This window comes from Pan paniscus, chromosome 20, assembly GCF_029289425.2.
Source record: "Pan paniscus chromosome 20, NHGRI_mPanPan1-v2.0_pri, whole genome shotgun sequence".
Lineage (NCBI taxonomy): Eukaryota > Metazoa > Chordata > Mammalia > Primates > Hominidae > Pan > Pan paniscus.
Genome location: NC_073269.2, coordinates 53513524 through 53534610, shown reverse-complemented (window position 1 = coordinate 53534610; position 21087 = coordinate 53513524). Strand labels below are relative to the sequence as shown.

At 55.7% G+C, this 21087-nt stretch overlaps 1 protein-coding gene across 4 annotated transcripts in view; it reads right to left on the bottom strand.

The window, feature by feature from the left end:
- Positions 1-4193: 4193 nt before the first annotated feature.
- Positions 4194-21087, bottom strand: part of DHX34 (DExH-box helicase 34) — a 34185-nt gene continuing 17291 nt past the window's right edge. For all 4 annotated transcript variants that reach the window (XM_034944665.3, XM_034944666.3, XM_055103483.2 and 1 more), the window contains 11 exons: positions 20072-20246; positions 14020-14213; positions 13243-13344; positions 11242-11484; positions 10841-11014; positions 10378-10495; positions 9734-9840; positions 6919-7194; positions 5912-6088; positions 5569-5707; positions 4194-4911 (listed from right to left, as the gene is read on the bottom strand). In XM_034944665.3, coding sequence (XP_034800556.3) covers positions 4778-4911; positions 5569-5707; positions 5912-6088; positions 6919-7194; positions 9734-9840; positions 10378-10495; positions 10841-11014; positions 11242-11484; positions 13243-13344; positions 14020-14213; positions 20072-20246 — 1839 coding nt within the window. In that variant the 3' untranslated portion in view covers positions 4194-4777. The remainder of the gene's footprint in view (positions 4912-5568; positions 5708-5911; positions 6089-6918; positions 7195-9733; positions 9841-10377; positions 10496-10840; positions 11015-11241; positions 11485-13242; positions 13345-14019; positions 14214-20071; positions 20247-21087) is intronic.

Here is a 21087-nt window from a genome sequence, read left to right as displayed (position 1 = left end):
GAAAACAATTTCTTTTTTTTTGAGGCGGAGTTTCGCTCTTGTTGCCCAGGCTGGAGTGCAATGGTGCAATCTCAGCTCACCGCAACCTCAGCTCACCACAACCTCCGCCTCCCGGGTTCAAGCGATTCTCCTGCCTCAGCCTCCGGAGTAGCTGGGATTACAGGCATGCGCCACCATGCCTGGCTAAATTTTGTATTTTTAGTAGAGACGGGTTTTCTTTTTTTTTTTTTTTTTTTTCTTTTTTGAGACGGAGTCTTGCTCTGTCAACCAGGCTGGAGTGCAGTGGCACGATCTTGGCTCACTGCAAGCTCTGCCTCCCGGGTTCACGCCATTCTCCTGCCTCAGCCTCCAGAGTAGCTGGGACTACAGGCGCCCGCCACCACGCCCAGCTAATTTTTTTGTATTTTTAGTAGAGACGGGGTTTCACCGTGTTAGCCAGGATGGTCTTGATCTCCTGACTTCGTGATCCTCCCGCCTCGGCCTCCCAATAGAGACAGGGTTTCTCCATGTTGGTCAGGCTGATCTTGAACTCCTGACCTCAGGTGATCTGCCCGCCTAGGCCTCCCAAAGTGCTGGGATTACAGGCGTAAGCCACTGTGCCCCGCCCCTGGAAAACAATTTTTAAGAGTCCACTAAAACCAAACATATATGCATGTCCTATAATCACGTCCTATAACCCTGGATACATACAGGACAGAAATGTACAATGTATTCATCAAAATCCAGGTACTGTGTGCTCCTAGTAACATTATTTGTACCTGGAACCAAGCCTGTGCACCTCCGCCTTTCCCACCTCCTGAGCGTCTCCCCTCCACCCACCTGATACCTCATCATCCTTCAGGCCTTAGCTCTGACCTTCCTCCTACCAGAAGCTGACGCTGACACCCAGCACGTCCCCTCTGATGGGGCCTTTGTTCTGCAGAGGGAGGGAAGGGCTGGTGTTAGGGGTAGGTTTCTGGAAGCCAAATGTCCCTGGACAAAAGAATGGATATATTGTGATGAATTCATGGAACAGAATGAATGAGCCAAGCCCATGCAACCTCATGTTGGGTAAAAGAAGCTAGACACAGACAGCACATTCTTGTGAAGTTTTAGAGTGGCCAGCACTAGAGGACAGATTAAGAATGTTGGTCACGGCCGGGTGCAGTGGCTCACGCCTGTAATCCCAGCACTTTGGGAGGCTGAGGCGGGAGGATCACCTGAGGTCAGTAGTTCAAGACCAACTTGGCCAACATGGTGAAAACCCGTCTCTACTAAAAATGCAAAATTAGCTGGGCATGGTGGTGGGTGCCTGTAATCCCACATACTCGGAAGGCTGAGGCAGGAGAATTGCTTGAATCCCAGGGGCAGAGGTTGCAGGGAGCCGAGATTGCACCGTTGCACTCCAGCCTGGGCGACAAGAGCAAAACTCCATCTCAAAAAAAAAGAATATTGGTCACTCCTGGGAGACGGAGGAGCTGGGCTGCAGCGGGTGGAGGGCTGCTGGTGTTTTATTTTTTTATCTGGATGCTGCTGGCACAGGTATGTTTCATCTGGGAAAATTCACCAAGCTGTTTACTTATAATTTGTGCATGTTAGCCTTCAAGAGGAACGTTTTAAAAGACTGTTGAGGCTGAGCGTGGTGGCTCATGCCTGTAATCTCAACATTTTTAGGAGGCCGAGGTGGGCAGATCACCTGAGGTCGGGAGTTCGAGACCAGCCTGACCAACATAGAGAAACCCCCGTCTCTACTAAAAATACAAAATTAGCTGGGTGTGGTGACACTCGCCTGTAATCCCAGGTACTTGGGAGGCTGAGGCAGGAGAACCACTTGAACCCGGGAGGCGGAGGTTGCAGTGAGCCGAGATTGAGCCATTGCACTCCAGCCTCAGCAACAAGAGCGAAACTCCGCCTCAAAAATAAATAAATAAATAAATAAATAAATACTGTTGAATGAGCCGGGTGCAGTGGCTCACACCTGTAATCTCAGCATTTTGGGAGGCTGAGGTGGGCAGATCACCAAACACAAAATTTAGCCAGGTGTGGTGGTGCACGCTTATAGTCCCAGCTGCTCGGGAGGCTGAGGTGGGAAGATCACTTGGTGTCAGAAGGCAGACATTGCAGTGAGCTGAGATTGTGCCACTGCACTCCAGCCTGGGCAACAGAGCAAGACCCCATCTCAAAGAAAAAAAGTATATAAACCCCTAGTTTTAGTTAGGGAGACGGATTTGAGACTGATTTCCCATCTCCTCAGCCACGCATCTGATTAAAGCCTTCTTCCTTGGAAAGAAAGGAAGCCCATGGTTCCAGACCAACCTGGGCATCATGGCGAAACTCTACAAAAAACAAAAAACAAACAAAAAAACCTATTCACACACAAAAATTAGCTGGGCATGGTGGCACACGCCTGTAATCCCAGGTACTTGGGAGACTGATTTGGGAGGATCACTTGAGCCCAGGAGGTGGAGGCTGCAGTAAGCTGAGATTGCACCACTGCACTCCAGCCCGGGCAACAGAACAAGACCCTGCCTCAAAAAAAAAAAAAAAAAAAAAAATTGTTGAATGGAATCTGTTACCAAAAATCAGGGGTTCAGTCCAGGTCCTGCTGCTGGTCGCACAGAAAGCCAATCACTAAAGCGAGTATTGCCAAGGAAGAAGGCTTTAATGAGATGTGCAGCCAAGGAGATGGGAAATGAGTCTCAAATCCATCTCCCTGACTAAGACTAGGGGTTTATATACTTTTTTTCTTTGAGACGGGGTCTTGCTCTGCTGCCCAGGCTGGAGTGCAATGGCACAATCTCAGCTCACTGCAATGTCTGCCTTCTGACACCAAGTGATCTTCCCACCTCAGCCTCCCGAGCAGCTGGGACTATAGGCGTGCACCACCACACCTGGCTAATTTTTGTGTTTTTTAATAGAGACAGGGTCTCGCTATGTTCCCCATCCCAGTCTCGAACTCCTGGACTCAACTGATCCACCCTTATGGGCCTCCCAAAGTGCTGGAATTACAGGCATGAACCACCATGCCCAACTTTTTTTTTTTTTTTCTGTTTCTAATATGGTGAATCAGATTGATTTTCAAATGTTAAATCAACCTTGCATTCCTAGAATAAGCCCCAGTTGGCCATGATGTACTGTATTTATATATTGCTGAATATGATGTGCTGAACTCCTATTTAGGGTTTTTGTCTACGTTCATAAGGTATACTGGCTTAGAGTTTTCTTTTCTTGCATTGTCATAGCCTGCTTTTAGCAGCAGGATAATGCTGACCTCATAACATCAGTCAGGAGGCGTCCTCCCCTATGCTGTGGCCAAGTGGGTGTGTGCGAGTATCATTTCCATGTTTGGTAGACGTCACCAGGGAGCCCATCTGAGCCTGTTATCTTTGTTAACTATGAATTACATTTCCTTAATAGAGTTGTTCCGGTTATCTATTTCTTCCTGAATGAGCTTTGGGTAGTTAGTGTCTTTCAATAATTTTTTCCATTTCAAATGAGTGAATTTCTGTGTGGCACGTTGTTTATCGTATTCTCTTCTCCTTTTCGCATCTGTAGGACCTACAGGTTGTCCTCCTTCCATTCCTATGACATGCCTTCTTTTTCTCCTGAGTGGTTTTATTGTTCTTTTCATTTTCTTTTTCTTTTCTTTTTTTTTTTTTTAGAGATGGAGTCTCGCTCTGTCGCCCAGGCTGGAGTGCAGTGGCACGATCTCGGTTCACAGCAACCTCCGCCTCCTGGGTTCTAGCAATTCTCCTGTCTCAGCCTCCTGAATAGCTGGGATTACAGGCACACGCTGCCACGCCCAGCTAATTTTTTGTATTTTAATAGAGATGGGGTTTCACCGTGTTGCCCAGGCTGGTCTCAAACTCCTGAGCTCAGGCAAACCACCTGCCTCAGCCTGATTTTTTTTTTTTTTTTTTTTTGAGACGGAGTTTCACTCTTGTCGCCCAGGCTGGAGTGCAATGGCATGATCTCAGCTCATTGCAACCTCTGCCTCCCAAGTTCAAGCGATTCCCCTGCCTCAGCCTCCCCAGTAGCTGGGATTAAAGATGCCCACCACCACACCCAGCTAAGTTTTTGTATTTCTAGTAGAGACAGGGTTTCACTATGTTGGCCAGGCTGGTCTCGAACTCCTGACCTCAGGCGATCCACCCGCCTCAGCCTCCCAAAGTGCTGGGATTACGGGAGTGAGCAACCATGCCCGGCTCGGCCTGTTCTTTTACTTTTTTTATTACAGGAGTGAGCAACCATGCCCGGCTCGGCCTGTTCTTTTTATTTTTTTATTGTGAGTGGGTCTTATGGTGCAGCCTGTGGTCCCACGTGAACACCAGTGCTCCCAGCCCCCCTGCACAACTCTCAAAGTGACCCAGGTGGATGGGCAAATTCAGGGTCCCCCTACTTCAAGGGGAAGGAGAGACTGAGGATGGACTCAAGAGAGAGCAGCTGCGGAGGTGCTAAGAACCTGCACCTGGAATCTGGAGACATGGGAGGTCCCTGCTGGCTCTAACGCCCCTCCTACCCAGGACCCCTCAGGCAGCACCCTGCAGCAGGAAGAAGGAAAGCTAGACCCTGGGGAGGACTAACGGGGCAGCTGCTGCTTTCTGGATGGGCAGGTGCAGGCCTAACAGTGTGTGTCAGCATGTGAGGCTTTATTCACAATCCGTGCTCCAGGCCCTCTGCACTGGGACAGGACCACAGGGCTAAGCCCAGGCTGGGGGTTCAGGCAAGAGTCCTGCCCCTAGTCCTGGGCTGGAGGGCAGGCCAGCTGCGGGGAGGTGGGCAGGGCTCCTGGCCCAGCTCACACGTGCTGCTTCCGGTGGCGCAGCACCTCTGTAGGTGTAAAGAGGAAGTCCTTCCCGCAGGCCTCGCAGTGGTAGGGCCTCTGCAGGACAGATGTCTTCTGGAGGGTTTCGGGGGCAGCTTCCTCAGCCCCTAAGGGAGGAAAAGGAGGAGGCTGTGAGGGGCGTGTTCCAGTGCACAGGTCTACCCGCACCCAAATGCCAGGCACCCGTGGGGCTCAGGTTCTCTCCTGGCCTTTGGAGAACTCAGTTTTGCCTCCTCCAGGAAGCCCTCCCAGATTAATAAAAATACACAGGTCTGTCTTTACTCTGCATCCCTGCCAGTGAGAGAGACAGAGAGAAAGACACAAGGAGAGACATGGAGACTGAGAGGCAGACACAGCCAGCCGGGGATGGGGGCATGTGGCCCCAGTGCTGTCTCCCCCACTGAACCCCAGTGTGTGGCATCCCTGGGTGACAACAGGGTGGAGGTGACCAAGGCAGAGAGAGCTGCAGGACAGAGAAAAATAACAAGAGACATAGCCACAGAGAGACAGAAACAGAGAGACAAAGACAGCAACACAGAGACACCACAGGGGACAGGCAGACAGAAAGAGGTGGCGCTCCAGGCTCTCCCTGCCTTGGGCTCCTGATCTTCAGGACAAGGCCTGTGTGTGGCACCAGCCAGGGCCAGCGGGTGGAGGTCGTCAGTCCTCGAAGCTCTAGCAAGTGCCCACACGCACAGGAGACCATCATGGGATGGGCAGACGGCTGGGCAGAGGTGGCCGGGTCCCCACAGTCCTGTGCTTACCTGGGGGCCCATCCTGTGGGGCCTGGGGGCAGGTGTTCTCATGGGCGATGCGCTCCAGGGGTGTGAGGGGCGCATGCAGGCCACAGTGGGGGCAGGTCCAGAAGGTTCGGAGACAGTCGCTGTACAGGTCTGTGTCATTCTGTGGCAGGCCAGCTGTCAGGGCTGGGCCCCCGCCAAGTGCCACCCACCACCCAAGTGCCCCTCCGGGACCTTCCCAGAAGCCCTCAGGGCCACGGGCCCCACTTGGGGACTATGTCCCTGGACTAAGGTGAAACGGGGTGGTGGGGTCAGGGGTGGGGTCTTCCTGAAATCCCACCTTCAGGGAAGGAGGGTTCATGCTTACCGTGAGGCAGTTGTAGGTGAGGAAATCAGTGACTGCGTAGCCCCCCTTTGTGGGGTGGGGGGACAGGGTGGAGCTGCCAAAGAGGCCAGGAAGATGGGGGGTGGCTGGGATGGTCTGGGGTCCCACATACATGTTCTGGGCTTCTAGCCCTGTGAGCCGCCGCAGGCTGTAAGGAATCTAAGGAAGGAGAGACAGGAAATGGAGAGAGACAGACTCAGGGAGATGCCGCCAAAGCACCTGCATCCAGCTGTGCCTGAAGCCCTCCCTCGGGCTTTGCAGTTACGGGAGCCAAGTGCTTAAGCCAATCACAATTTGGCTGCAGACACACATGACCAGGGGTCTGTCTAGAATATACCTGATAACCCACCCCCATCTAAATTGCCCTCCCCAGGCCCCTCTTCTGCCCCTGTCACTGGTGGGACCCCATTCAGACCTTGAGTCTAACCTTCAAGTCTGGCCACCTCCCCCCTCCTCCTCCTAGCATGTCAGGCTTGGTCCCCTCTCCATGGCTCACTGGGTTCCTGCTCCTTTGTCCTCAAGCCCTTCTACTCCAGGAAGTCAGCCTGGATTGTACCCTTCTCCCCACCCCACCCACATGAAGTAGAACCAGGAGCAATTTCCACTCCCCACCTAAGAGTCAGGGGCTGGTTTCAAGTCTGCTCAGTTCAGTTCTTCCCATCCACAAGCAGACGTCTACAGCTTCCCTCTCACACCCTGCCTGTCCTTGACTGTTAGCAAGAGGGGATCAGCCACGCTTGCAGAAGGTGCTTAGTAAACAAGGCAGCAGTGGGTAGTGTGGCCTCTGGAACCAGGCTCCTGGGATCAAATCCTGGCTCCACCCAGACCAGTGGAGTGACCTTGTGTAAGTGACTGAACCTCTGCGGCCTGAAAACCCCCAAATGTGCCCATGTGGAGTGAATGGGAAGCCAGGCCTTCCCGAGGCTCAAGCCCAGTGACGGACACCCCTTCTGGCCATAGGCAGGCACGGGCACCCTGGTGGAGGGTACCTTGGATGCCGTGAATTGCAGGAGTTCCTTGCTCAGGGTGGCCACCTCCTTGGGGCTGACTGGCGTATCCTGCTCCTCCTCCTCCAGCTGCCGCTGGGCCTGGTGCGCCAGCTGCCGGTCCAGGGCACTTTCCCAGCGGGCACGGAGCCGCAGGGAAGCCGCCAGGAGTCGGATGGCACTTTCACTGTCTGCTAGCTGCAGCTCCAGCCAGCCATCGGCCACCAGGCGGGAGCAGTCACCATTGGTGTCCAAAGACTGGCTAAAAAGCAGGAGGGACTGAAAGAAAGGGGGCAGAAGACAGGGAGTAGGTGTGAGGGGCAGGGCGCTGTTGGAGACAGGCCCTGCCCGGCTGGGCTCCTGCCCACCCACCAGCCCTGTCTATGCGAGGCATCCACCTACCCGCCATCTACCTGCTGTACCAGGCACCCCTGCGGGTGCTGGGGATACGGCATGAACAAGGCAGCCGCTGAGTCAGGGAAGGGGGCTGGGGTGGCGGGGCGGCAGATGGGAGCGTGCTGGGAGAGAGACAGCTGCATTCTCAGGCAGGGTGGCAGAGGGACAGCAGGCACTCAGACACACACGACGTGCAGGGAGAGCCCAGACCCTGAGCACACGCTCCTCTGTGAGGACGGAAGTCAGCGCTGTAATTACCAGTGCTGTGGCTCATAAGATATTGGGGAAAATCCTCAGGGCTGGGGCCAGGGCAGAGGAAAGGGCAGGACTGGCCACGTGTGGATGGTTTGGGGACCGGGGATGGTACAGGAGGGCTCCATATACTGTTCTGCCTGCTTATGTGAATGTGAAGTTTCTCCATCTTCTTTTTATTATTATTATTAATTTATTTATTTAATTTATTTATTTATTTGAGATGAGTCTCGCTCTGTTGCCCAGGCTGGAATGCAATGGCGCAATCTTGGCTCACTGCAACCTCCACCTCCCAGGTTCAAGCGATTTTCCTGCCTCAGCCTCCCGAGTAGCTGGGATTACAGGCACGTGCCACCCGCCCGGCTAATTTTTGTATTTTTAGTAGAGATGGGGTTTCACCACATTGGCTAGGCTGGTCCCAAACTCCTGGCCTCAACTGATCCACACACCTCGGCCTCCCAAAGTGCCGGGATTATAGGCGTGAGCCACCATGCCTGGCTTATTATTTTTTGAGACAGTGTCTCACTCTGTCACCCAGGCTGGAGTGCAGTGTCAACAATCACAGCTCACTGCAGCCTCAATCTCCCAGGCTCAAGCGATCCTCCTGCCTCAGCCTCCCGAGTAGCTGGGATTACAGGCACACAACACCACGCCCAGCTAACTTTTTAAAATTTTTTGTAGAGATAGAGTCTCCCTATGTTGCCTAGGCTGCCTTTGAACTCCTGGGCTCAAACAATCCTCCCACCTCAGCCTCCCAAGGTGCTGGGATTCCAGGTGTGAGCTGGCCAGATTCTCTCAACAAGCAGTCCAGTGCAGGGAGAGAGCGCCTCAGGTAGCAGGTCTGTTCCGCTTCCTGCGGCCCGGCTGGTCGCCAATCCTCTATCCCTCGGCCTGCATGCTGCCTGCTTTCCCATGCTCACATGAGCACCTGGCATCACCCTTTTGGTTTGCCGTCTGCCTCTACCATCCTATCTGAGCCCCATGAGGGTGGGGAGTTTGGTTGACATTGACCACAGCTGCACCCCCGGCCCCAGAACACTAACAGTGCCTGGCCCACCAGACGGGCTCGAGGGAGGTGTGGACACGCACAGAAGTGACTGAGCTGAGCTGGCTTTTGTGGTGTTGGTGGCAATCGCAGTGTCAACAAAACCCTGAGGCTCTAGGAGCCTGCAGGTTCCTCTCTCCCCTCCACGTTCCCTGGGACCCAAGCCGGGGAGTGCTGGTAGTGAGCCGGGAGGCAGGAGAGGGCAGTGTGACCCAGGAGCTCTGGCTTGGCCACCTGTTCGCTGTGTGACTTAGGTGACGTATCCCCGCCCCTGCCTGAGCTTCAGTCCCCTCTATAAAGGGAGACCCACAGGGCTGCGTGAGGACTCCGAGGCCAGGCCTAGGATCACAAAGACGCTCGAGGAGCACTAGGGGCAGGGCAGTGGCTGCCGTGGGGCCCATGGCTCTGCTGCCGGTGCCCATGCAAGGGCATCCATGATCTGAGTTCGGCCTCAGCCTCCACCGGGGCAGCACCCTCCTCTCCCTCCTGGCAGCTGCCAGCCCTCCTGGCTGGGACCCTGTCCCAGCTCTGCTGAGAAGTCCCCAGGGTCCTGTCTCCCTCGCCTCTCTGGCCTCATCTCCACACGCTCTCCCTTGCTGACTGCACGCCAGGCACATGTCTGCCTCGGAGCCTCTGTGCAGGCCACCCCACTGCCTGGAACACTCTGCCCCGAGATCCACACGCTCTCCTCTTTGGGTCTCTGCCTGGGGACACCAGGTGGCCTTATCTTGTACCACACCCTGTGTCCACCCTCACCCCCACCCTACTCTCCATTGCCCAGCACCACCCTCCCACACGTCGCTCAGGGCATCACTGTGCTGCTGCTGTCACTGTCCCCTGCCACTGGAGCCCGAGAGGGCAGGGGCTGGGCTTCATGCCTGGTTCCCTGCTGCGCCCTTGGCACCTGGCACAGCGCCTGGCACCCAGCAGGCACTCGGCAGGTTAACTGTTGAGCAAGTCCATGAATGAGAGAAAAAGCAGCCACAGCAACGGCCCAAGGCTGACGCCTGCGGCCAGCCCAGGTGCCAGGTGGCCCCTCCAAGCCCACGCGGTGCCCCCACCCACCACCCTGGGCAACGCAGCTCTCATATCTGGGCATGGGGGCGGGGTGGGGCAGAGGCCCACCTGGAGGGCAGGGATGCGGACGCAGTTCACCAGGTACGGCTTGTTGGTCTCCAGCAGGGACACGAAGCTGAGGAGCTGGTGTTTGCTGCTCATCTTGTCCTTGTCGTCTGAAAGGTTGAGGAGGACCGCTCAGGCCCACCCTGGCCCACCTAGGCCCATCAGAAGCCCGCCTGTCCCACCCGGTCAAAGTACACATCGATAGAAAGAGTATGCTTACGGCATGGCTTTGGTGGCCTGGCTCAGACAAGAAGGTCAGCCAAATCTGAATGTGACTCCCAGCACGCAGCCATGCCTGCAGCGAGACACCCTTCCATGCACATGGGTGCCAGGGGGGCCTCCCTCTGCAGGACCCAGCTGGGAGCTCAGAGTCCATAGGACAGGCCCCCTGACCGGTGCTCACTCTCTGGGCACAGCCACACTGGCTTAGGTTGACTATCACCACCATGCGGAAGGTGAGGCCCAGCAGGGGTGAATCACCCAAGGCTACCCAGGGAGGCCTGGCCCTGGAACTTCCCCTCCTGTGGGCCCCCATCAATACCAGCCTGGGCCGGTGTGGGAGCCCCAGCCAGAGGGGCCCGGGAGTTCACGGTATCCCTGCCCCTCACATCCCGGATGGGGGTTCCTTCCGCCTGGGCTCACTGTACCTCGGCTTCCGTCGCAGTTGCTGGCCTCCAGCTCCTGTGCGTGCAGCACCTCGGGGCTGCCAGCGAAGACGCAGGTGGGGTGCAGCACGGCGCCCTGCTTGGCCTGCGTGTGGAAAATCTGCGGAGGACAGACAGAAAGCACAAGCCCTCCTATCTGCTCTCTCCTTTGCCCAGGATGCCTCTCCTCCACCCTCTGGCCCAGGTCCCCTCCTCCAGGAAGCCCTCCCTGACTCCTCCAAATCTGGGGCAGATGCCCCCTGTGGGCTCCTATAGTGCTCTTGACTCCCCAAGCCCTGCCCACTCTGGGTTGTCTGGGGATGGGTCTGTCCTACCACTGGGTTGTGAGCCCCATGGGGACAGAACCAGGGTTGTTTCAGTCACCACTGCATTCCCGGCACAGGACAGGCACTCAGGGTTCGTGTGTTGGAGGACAAAACATAGGATGGGGCAGAACAGGCCCCACCTGGTCTGAGTCCTTTCGGCTGCTGTTGAAGGCGTCGGGGACGGCCAGCTGCGGGTACAGGCCCCGGCCCAGCACCAGCTTCAGCAGAGCCAGCTGCTCGCGGCTCAGGTCCTGGGCTGAGCTGGCGGCGGCCTGCAGCTGCGCCAGGTCATGCCGAAGCTTGAACTTCACATCCTGGGGGGAGCACGGGGAGGCAGAGTCTTAGGGGACCTGAGGGGCTCCTACCATGATCCGCAGACCCCCAGGCTCTGCAGATACCTGGGACCAAGCACCGTCCATGGAAACCCGGCTCCTGAAATGAGGACAGGGCCATGTCCCCTGGGACCCCCCAGGAGAGGCCAAGGCCCACCTTGGTAAACCCCACCCACCTACCCCCACACCCCACAGCCCATGGCGCCCACCTGGATGTCCACGCCATCACTGGCCCCTGGGGGCGCTGGGCCAGCCCTGTCCTCGTCACTGGAGCCGCCGTCCTGCTCCTCCTGCAGCCGCAGCACCTTGCGCCTGCGCCCCGCGCCCTCCTCGTGCTGGCGTTTCAGCTGGTGCAGGGCCCGGCGCTCCCGGCGCTGCTGCAGCCGACTGTAGCTGTCCCCTACCGGCGCGGCCTGGGCCCCAGCCAGCAGCCCGTGGTCCTCCAACAGCTCCTAGGGGCAGGTGGGTAGGGGTGAGGGCCTCAGGGCAGGCTCAGTGGGCTCTGGACTCATGGAAATGGGGACCCTCCCAGTGGCAGGGCTGCTAGTGCCCAAAGGGGGCTGAAAACAGCCCCTCGCATGGTGCTGGGCATGGATCGCTGCTCCAGAGAGAGAGCTGTCCTCGCTGGTCGGCGGAGGGAACACCGGGGCCAGGGGCAGGAGGAGGCAGGCGGGGGCATCCAGTGCCTTTTCCCATAGCTGGCTCCAGGCTCTGCTGACTGCCCCACCTGCCCCTTGGGTCTGGGGGGCCCTGCTTTCCCACACAGCCCTGGTGGGCGTCCTGCAATAGTGCTTCTGAGTGTAGCCCTGGGGCATCTGGGCACATGCTGGGAATGCCAAGTCCTGGGCCTCATCCCAGAACGACTAAGTGGAGAGAGGAGGGGGCTCGGCGGGGTTGGCCATCTGGACCCAACAGACCCTCCAGCTGCCTGTGACCCATAAATCTGAGACCCCTGCCCTCCCCGTGCCCACATCTTGTCAACATTCCTCAAGTGACCCAATTTGGTTGGACCTTCTGTTTCCTGCTGAGCCCTGACCGATGGAGGACACAGGAGATTGTGCGTGCATGTGTGTCTGTATGTGTGCATGTGGGTGCAAAGGGCTCACACTTTCCATTAGATTCTCAAAGCATCTGGGGACCAATGAAGCCTGAACACTGCTCTAGCAGCCAGAGAGAACTCGGGACCCATGCTCAGAGCAATCGGGGCACCTGTGGTCCCCAATACCGGGACCCCAGAAATGGTACAGGAGGTGTCGGCTGGGTGACTGCCCCCTCTGGGCCTCAGCTTGCCCATCTCCAACCAAACAGAATGGATTACACCAGGAACCCTTTCATTCTATTCTCAATCCATGGATACAACCATGGAAAAGGACCTAACAGCAGGTCTGTCTGCACTCAGATGGAGAACAGTATCTATGAAACAAGCTGCAGAACTGTGTGGGCACAGGAGAAACCCAAATCTTTTTTTTTTTTTGAGCGGAGTTTCGCTCTTGTTGCCCAGGCTGGAGTGCAATGGCTCAATCTTGGCTCACCACAACCTTCACCTCCTGGGTTCAAACGACTCTCCTGCTTCAGCCTCCCAAGTAGCTGGGATTACAGGCACGTGCCACCATGCCTGGCTAATTTTTGTATTTTTAGAAGAGACGGAGTTTTACCATGTTGTCCAGGATGGTCACGATCTCCTGACCTCGTGATCCACCCACCTCGCCCTCCCAAAGTGCTAGGATTATAGGCGTGAGCCACCACGCCAGGCTGGCAAGTGCTATTTTTATCCTCTCTTTTTATCGAGGGGAAGCTGAGGCCCAGAGACAAGCAGTAACACACCCGGGGCCACGCTGTCAGAAATGGCAGAGCTGGGATTCGTGGCTGAGGTGTCTGGCTCCAGATGTGCCAGCCAACCACAACCGTAGGCTGCCTCCAACACCATGCCCATGCAGCCAGCTCAGCATCCCCAGTCCGGAGGGCGAGCTCTTCCCGAGGATGCTGCATGTCCACTGACTCGGTCCACCCCTCCAGGAAGCCCTCCTGGATTTCTGCTCCCTTTGCTCTGCCCAGCTGCCCCAACACCTGGTCACCGGGTGGTGGGGGAGGTGGGTGCAGGGTGGGATTCTGGTCTGACCACTGTCCGGGAAGGGGAAGCAGTGTTCTGGAGTGTGCTTACACGCGTCTGCCTGGGTGGGGCCGGCCTTACCCCTCCTCCCGAGCCTCACCTTGAACTGGCGCCGAAGGTTGGCCATCTCGTACAGTCGATGCTCCTCTATGCCCCGGCGGCGGCACCACTTGCGAGAGTTTCTGCTCCGTTCAGATTTCACCTGGGTGGAGGAGCAGACGCCAGGGTGTCAGGGCCTGGCCAGTGCGGGGAGGGAGGGGCTGACCGAGCACCCAGAGCCCCAAAATGGGCATCCCTCAGGGACACCTGCTCTCCTGCTTCCAGATCTCAGCCCCAGTGCCCCCTCCTATGGGAAGCCCTCCCAGACTACCCACAAACTGGGTTAGACGCCCTGCTGGGTTCTCCCAGCCCCCTGGACTCCCCATTCCAGCCCTCTCTGGGTTGTCACTGTCACATCAGTGGTCTGTCTCCCTGCACTGGGCTGTGAGCCCCAGGAGGGCAGGGCCAGGGTAGTTTTGGCACTGATGGGCCCCCAGCACTACACTACAGGGCCAGGGTTAGGGTGAGGACTCAAGGGACATATACTGGATCTCCAGATGCCTCCCAAGGAGCCTGGACTTTCTCCAGGTGGCACAGGTTTTCATCAGTGCTTCAGAAACCCCAGGCTCCTCTCAGCCCCGGGCCTGGGCACATGCTGTCCTGAGCCGAAAGCATGGATGATGGAGACATGGCCCTCCCCAGGCAGGCCCAGTCTGTGGAGGGCTCAGTGGTCCTCCCAGGGTGGGGCTGAGGGTGGGACACGAGGAGGAGCCACAGCCACAGAAGGCCTTGGCCCTGAGCAGGGTGACAGACAGAGGGTCCCCACCACCAGCCTCACCTGCACCCAGGCGTTGAAGACGTTGAAGAGCGTGAAGGGGTCACCCTGGTCGCTCTCCAGCAGCCGCCGTGCTGCCGCGCACTCTGGGCTGCTCTGGGCGCTGCGGGTGAAGGGCGACTGGACGCTAAGCGCGGCTGCGATGGTGAGCACAGGCTCCACCAGGCTGAACATGGAGCCCAGGATCAGCATCTTCCCTGCAGCGGCGGACACGGGGTTGAGGCTCCTGGGTGCCAGGACAGGAGCAGCGCTCGCCCCTCGGGGCCCCAGCCTGCCCTTCCGCCTGCCCTCCTGCTCCCACCCCCTCCATCTTGCCCACTAAGGGTCTCGTGACCCAGATGGAGATTCAAACCCACGCGCTGTGCTTTCTGCTCACGTGGCCATGGGCAAGGGCCTCAGTTTCCCCATCTGTAGATTGGAGATGGCCAGTCCCTGCCTCCTTGGACACACAGGAGACACTGTCTAAGCGCTGACTACTCCTGTCACCAAGTTCCCCACTTTGCTATTTACAACCCACTCCCCCAGCACTCTGATGCTTCCCTGGCTTGGTCTTTGCTCTAGGAGCTCATTTTGACCCATTGCGGTGGACGTCTCTCCTCCGCGCTAGAGTGTCACCTGTAAGTGAGTCCCTCTCGCTCTGCCCTGGCACAGGCAGGCACTGACTCCTGTGCCTATCACAGGATGAATCTTCTCCTGCAGCCTTTGTTTAGGTCAAGGTGGAAGTGGAAGAGGAAGAGGGGACAGAAGGCGAAGACATGGAGAAACATGGGGCAGGGGCTGGGAGAGGTAGGGAAAGGGGAGGAAGGACAGAGGGGAGGCCACAGACAGGAAAAGTGGCAGGAACCGTCTCCCAGGGTGGCCGAGTCTCACCTGGAGACAGGTGAACCCTGTCTCCATCTGTGAGCGCTCCACAGCGGGCATCTAGACATCCCCTGGTTCTGGGCGCCCAAGCTGACGCTGGACTTCTGGGGACTCCCTTGCCCACCTGTCCTGTAACTAGTGGTCTGTGTCATGTGTCTGACCCGCCCCCACCGTTGACCTTCGCTGACTTTCCATAGTGCCTGTCACAAAACTGGACTCAAGCAGATCACCTGAGGTCAGGAGTTCGAGACCAGCCTGGCCACCATGGTGAAACCCCATCTGTACTAAAAATATAAAAGCTGGGCATGGTGGTGGGTGCCTGTAATCCCAGCTACTCGGAAGGCTGAGGCAGGAGAATCGCTTGAACCCGGGAGGCGGAAGATACAGTGAGCAGAGATAGCACCACTGCACTCCAGCCTGGGTGACAAGAGTGAAACTCCATCTCAAAAAAAAAAAAAAAAAGGCCAGGCATGGTGGCCCTTGCCTGTAATCCCAGCACTTTGGGAGGCCAAGACGGGTGGATCACCTGAGGTCAGGAGTTCAAGACCAGCCTGGCAAACCTGGTGAAACTCCGTCTCTACTAAAAATACAAAAATTAGCTGGGTGTGGTGGCAGGCGCCTGTAATCCCAGCTACTTGGGAGGCTGAGGCAAGAGAATCACTTGAACCCTGGAGGCGGAGGCGGAGGCTGCAGTGAGCTGAGATCTTGCCATTACACTCTAGCCTGAGTGAACAGAGCAAGACTTCGTCTCAAAAACCAAACAAACAAAAAAAGCTGGCCTCATAAAACAAAGGTGGCAGTAAAGCAGGGCTTGGGGCTGTACTGTGCAGGCCCTTGTCCTATTCCAGGACACCCCAGCTCTGTCACCAGGGACAAGTGGCCCCACCTCGCCGTGACGCTGCTTCCCCATCTGTAAACGGGGGAACAACAGCATTGGCCTCTCCTCAGGCTGCCAAGAGGGTGCTTTGTGTTTCACCCTGTGAAGCGTTCAGAACTCCACCTGGCACAGAGGATGCCCAGCACAGGGTCATCCGTGCCTCTCAGTTCCCACTGTGACCCTGAGCAGCAGTTCTCTGAGCCTCGTTTTCCCCACCGGGAAAGTGGGGGCACCTGCCCCCAGCCCTCAGGGAGATAATGTGTGTGAGGCATTTAGCATCACCTCCGATCAAAGCCAGGCTTCCCCATGCCCTCAGGAGCCTCCTGGGCCCAGCCTCAGTTTCCCCATCTACACACTGGGGGCGATCAGAGGCCCTGCCCTCAGCAGGTAAGGATGAAATAATGGAAAGTCCACAGAGCCTTTCGCCGGCACACAGCAGGTGCTCACAGAACATTCTTGTGCTTCTCAGTTCAGATTCTCCCTGCTCTAGCCCTGTTTCCTTCCAAAACAAAAATGAGGCCGGGCACAGGGGCTCATGCCTGTAATCCCAGCACTTAGGGATGCCGAGGCTGGTGGATCACTTGAGGTCGGGAGTTCAAGACTAGCCTGGCCAATGTGGTGAAACCCTGTTTCTACTAAAAAATACAAAAACTGAGTGTGGTGGCACATGCCTATAATCCCAGCTACTCAGGAGGTTGAGGTGGCAGGATCACTTGAACCCGGGAGGTGGAGGTTGCAGTGAGCCAAGATCATGCCAGCAGAGTGAAACTCCATCTCTAAATAAATAAATAAAACAAAAATGAACCATCTTCTTAGCCTGGGCAGCCCTCCAAGTCCAGCAGATCCAGCCTCCTGCCCACACTGAAGCCCTGCTGTGCTGCAAGGATGGGGGGCTTTAATGGTGTTAACACACACATGGGTGGTCCTGCCATGGTGGGCCTCAGGCTGCTGGAAATAGAAAGTCTTGAGTCAGGAGAATCGGGCAAGATGAACAAGCCTCAGTCAGTGAGCTCCCCGGGAGGGGCGAGCATGACTCAGGAATGAGGGAGAGGAAGAGTTTTGACATCCTTGAGCCCGCAAGAGAGGGGTGTGGGGCAGAGCTGGGGACACGCTGTGCAGAGGAGAGAGGTGGGAGGGGTCTGAGCTGTGGAAAAGCCAAGACTTCTTTCTGCGTTTGGGGGATCTTGGGTACTCCACCTGCCTGTGCCTCCCAAGGGAGGCCCTGTCATGACCCCAAGTGCTGGGGAATCCAAGCGAGAGAGCCTGTCTTTCCTGTCACTCACGCACAACCAGGGCACTTTGCGTCACATTCTCTGAAACAGCCTTGCAAGCCAGACACCACAGGCCACACCCAGCCTCTGGTGGTGGCATCTGCAGCGTCAGGTGAGTGCCTGAGACACTGACGGTGCACACAAGAACGACAGGGTCAGAGGGTCTGCTGGCCCCAAATCCCTCAAGATTAACGCCCTATTCCTGATGACACAGCGTGGGGACGAGGAGCACCACATCTGCTTGTGACTGGCTACTGAAGACCTGAGATCAGGAGGGCTGGGAACTGAAAATGGTCTCCATCGACCTCTGTGGACCCGCCCTTTCCAGATCCTCACAGAACCGCCAGGTCAACTGATCAATTTTCTGGCCACCTTCAGCCACTTAGGACCCAGTTCCACTTAAACACTTCCCATTTAATTCAAAGCTCCTCACCTGACCCAGGGCCAGAGGGACAGCTGTCCCCTCCCCTCCTTCAGGCCTCTGCCCAGATGTCACTGTTCAGTGAGGCCTCCCAGGACAGCCAGTTAACACTGCTCCCAGCCCCCACTGTGCCCACCGTGCCCTGCATCCACCTGAGCAGCAATCAGCGGCTGACATTCCGTGTTTTCCCTCATTTATCTGCCCCTGTCCATCTCCCCTGTTACATGTGAGCTCCGTGAGGGCAGGAGTTTTGTTTTATTCACTGTTGTATCTCTGGCATCTAGACTAGGACCTGGCACAGAGCAGGTGCTCAAAAATTATTTAATGAATGGGCCAGGAGCTGTGGCTCACACCTGTAATCCCAGCAGTTTGAAAGGCCGAAGTGGGCAGATCACTTAAAAGTCAGGAGTTCAAGACCAGCATGGCCGACATGGTGAAACCTTGACACTACTAAAAAAACAAATATTGCCCGGGCGCAGTGGCTCATGCCTGTAATCCTAGCACTTTGGGAGGCAGGCAGAACACTTGAGGTCAGTAGTTTGAGATCAGCCTGACCAACATGGTGAAACTCCTTCTCTACTGAAAAAACAAATACTGGCCGGGCACGGTGGCTCAAGTCTGCAATCCCAGCACTTTGGGAGGCTGAGGTGGGCAGATCACTTGAGGTCAGGAGTTCGAGACCAGCCTGGCCAACATGATGAAACCCCGTCTCTACTAAAAATACAAAAATTAGCCAGGCGTGGTGGCGTGAGCCTGTAATTTTAGCTACTCATGAAGCTGAGGCAGGAGAATTGCTTGAACACAGGAGGTGGCAGTTAGCTGAGATCACACCACTGCACTCCAGCCTAGGCAACAGAGCAAAAACACTGTCTCAAAACAAAACAAAACAAAAATTAGCCAGGTATGATGGCGGGCACCTACAGTCTCAGCTACTCAGGAGGCTGAGGCAGGAGAATTGCTTGAATCCAGGAGGCAGAAGTTCCAATGAGCTGGGATCGCACCACTGCACTTCAGCCTGGGCAACAGAGCGAGACTCCATCTCAAAAAGAAAAAAAAACATATATATGTGTGTGTATATATATATGTGTATGTGTATATATATGTGTGTGTATGTGTGTGTGTGTGTGTGTGTGTGTATATATATATATATATACACACACACACACACACATCCAATGGACCGGGAGCAGTGGCTCAAGCCTGTAATCACAGCACTTTGGGAGGTCAAGGCGGGCAGATCACCTGAGGTGGGGAGTTCGAGACCAGCCTGACCAACATAGAGAAACCCCAGCTCTACTAAAAATACAAAATTAGCCGGGCATGGTGGCGCATGCCTGTAATCCCAGCTACTCGGGAGGCTGAGGCAGGAGAATCGCTTGAACTCAAGAGGTGGAGGTTGTGGTGAGCCGAGATGGCACCATTGCACTCCAGCCTGGGCAACAAGAGCGAAACTCAGTCTCAAAAAAAAAAAAAAAAAAAAGGATTTAATGAATGAATGATGAGACTGTTGGTTACATCTCCCACCTTCTCCCTCTCACTCCACTGCAGCCACACGGGGCTCCTCACTGTTCCCGTAGCAGCAGGCACGTGCCCCCACAGGGCCTCTGTACTGGCTGTTCCCACTGCCCGAACACCCTCATGCACCATCTGCACTGTCCAATACGGCTGCCTCTGGCCACACATGGCTACTGAGCAGTTGAACATGGCTGGTCCAAACCAAGATTTCCAAGACGTCGTATGGTAAAAAATAACATAAAATCTTGCAAAAATGTTTATATTGATTATGTTAAAATTGTGATGTTTTAGGTATATTAGGTTAAATCAGCTATTTTATCAAAATGAATCTCACCTGTTTGTTTTTGCTTTTTTTTTTTTTTTTTTTTTTGAGATGGAGTCTCACTCTGTTGCCCAGGCTAGAGTACAATGGCATGGTCTCGGCTCACTGCATCACTGCAACCTCTACCTCCCAGGTTCAAGCGATTCTCCTACCTAACCCTCCCAAGTGGCTGGGATTACAGGCGTGTGCCACCACACCCAGCTAATTTTTGTATTTTTAGTAGAGACAGGGTTTCACCATGTTGGCCAGGCTGGTCTCGAACTGCTGACCTCGTGATCTACCTGCCTTGGCCTCCCAAAGTGCTGGGATTACAGGTGTGGGCCACTGTGCCGGCCATGTTTCTCAACTTCTGCTGGCAAGCATGTTCTAGTATTTGCATGGCTCCTAGCCCTCATCTCCATTTCTCTGCACAGATGTTACCTTCCCCATGAGGTCTGCCTTATACATGAGGCCTGTATTACAAACTGCAACTCCCCATTCCCCAACCCCGTTGTTTCTTCTCTCCAGAACACTAGGCACCATCTGATCTACTATGCCTTTTCCTTATTGTCCTAATTTATTGCTGGTCTTCTTCACCAAAATGTCAGCTCCCTGAGGCCAGAGATTTGTGTCTGTTCTGTCCACTGCTATATGCCCAGCACCTAGAACAGTGCCTGGCCCAGTGAAGAGTGAATAAATGAACTGGACCCAGGGAAGAAACAGACTTGCCCCCAGGCCACTCAGAGAGTGAGCTGTGCCCATACCCGCTCCTGGGGCCCTGAGTGATCACGAGGGGGGTGGGTACTCACCAATAACAACGTCCACAGGCAGCTGGGCCAGCAGGGACCCAATGGGTGTGAGGGCCTCTGAGCTGTCCAGGGCCCCCTGGTCCCGGAGGTAGAGGATGGCAGTTTCCAGGCTGGCTGGTGGTGGGGGCTCGATGAAGGGGAAGGTTCGGGGGTCCCCCACACTCATGCTCTTCATCTAGAATGAGAAGCAAAACCCCCAAGATTGGGGAACACAAGAGCCACCGTGCAGCACAGGGGGGCTCAGAGATCACAAATTCATGATCTCTGAATTCCTAGTGTTGGCCGGGTGTTGTGGCTCACGCCTATAATCCCAGCACTTTGAAAGGCCAAGGCAAGCGGATCACTTGAGGTCAGGAGTTCAAGACCATCCTGGCCAACATGGTGAAACCCCGTCTCTACTAAAAATACAAAAATTAGTGGTGGTGCATGACTGTAATCCCAGCTACTCGGGAGGCTGAGGCAGAAGAATCGCTTGAATCCAGGAGGTGGAGATCGCAGTAAGCCGAGATCGCGCCTCTGCACTGCACTCCAGCCTGGCAATACACCGAGACTCCATCTCAAATTCCCAGTGTCAGCCAGGCACAGTGGCTCATGCCTGTAATCCTAGCACTTTGGGAGGCCGCAGCAGGTGGATCACTTGAGGTCAGGAGTTTGAGACCAGCCTGGCCAACATGGTGAAACCCCATCTCTACTAAAAATACAAAAATTAGTCGGGTGTGGTGGCGAGTGCCTGTAATCTCAACTACTTGGGAGGCTGAGGCAGGAGAATTGCTTGAACCTGGAAGGCGGAGGTTGCAGTGAGCCGAGATTGCACCACTGCACTCCAGCCTGGGCCACAGAGTGAGATTCTATCTGAAAAATAAAATAAAATTCCCAATGTCAAGATCCACTATGCAGAGGCAGGCAAGGAGGGCTGCTGTCTCTGTATCTGTCTGCCTAGCACATCTTGCCCCAGACTCTGACCATGGAGGAGAGGCACGTGACCTGAGCTGGACCAATCAGAATCCTTCCATGAG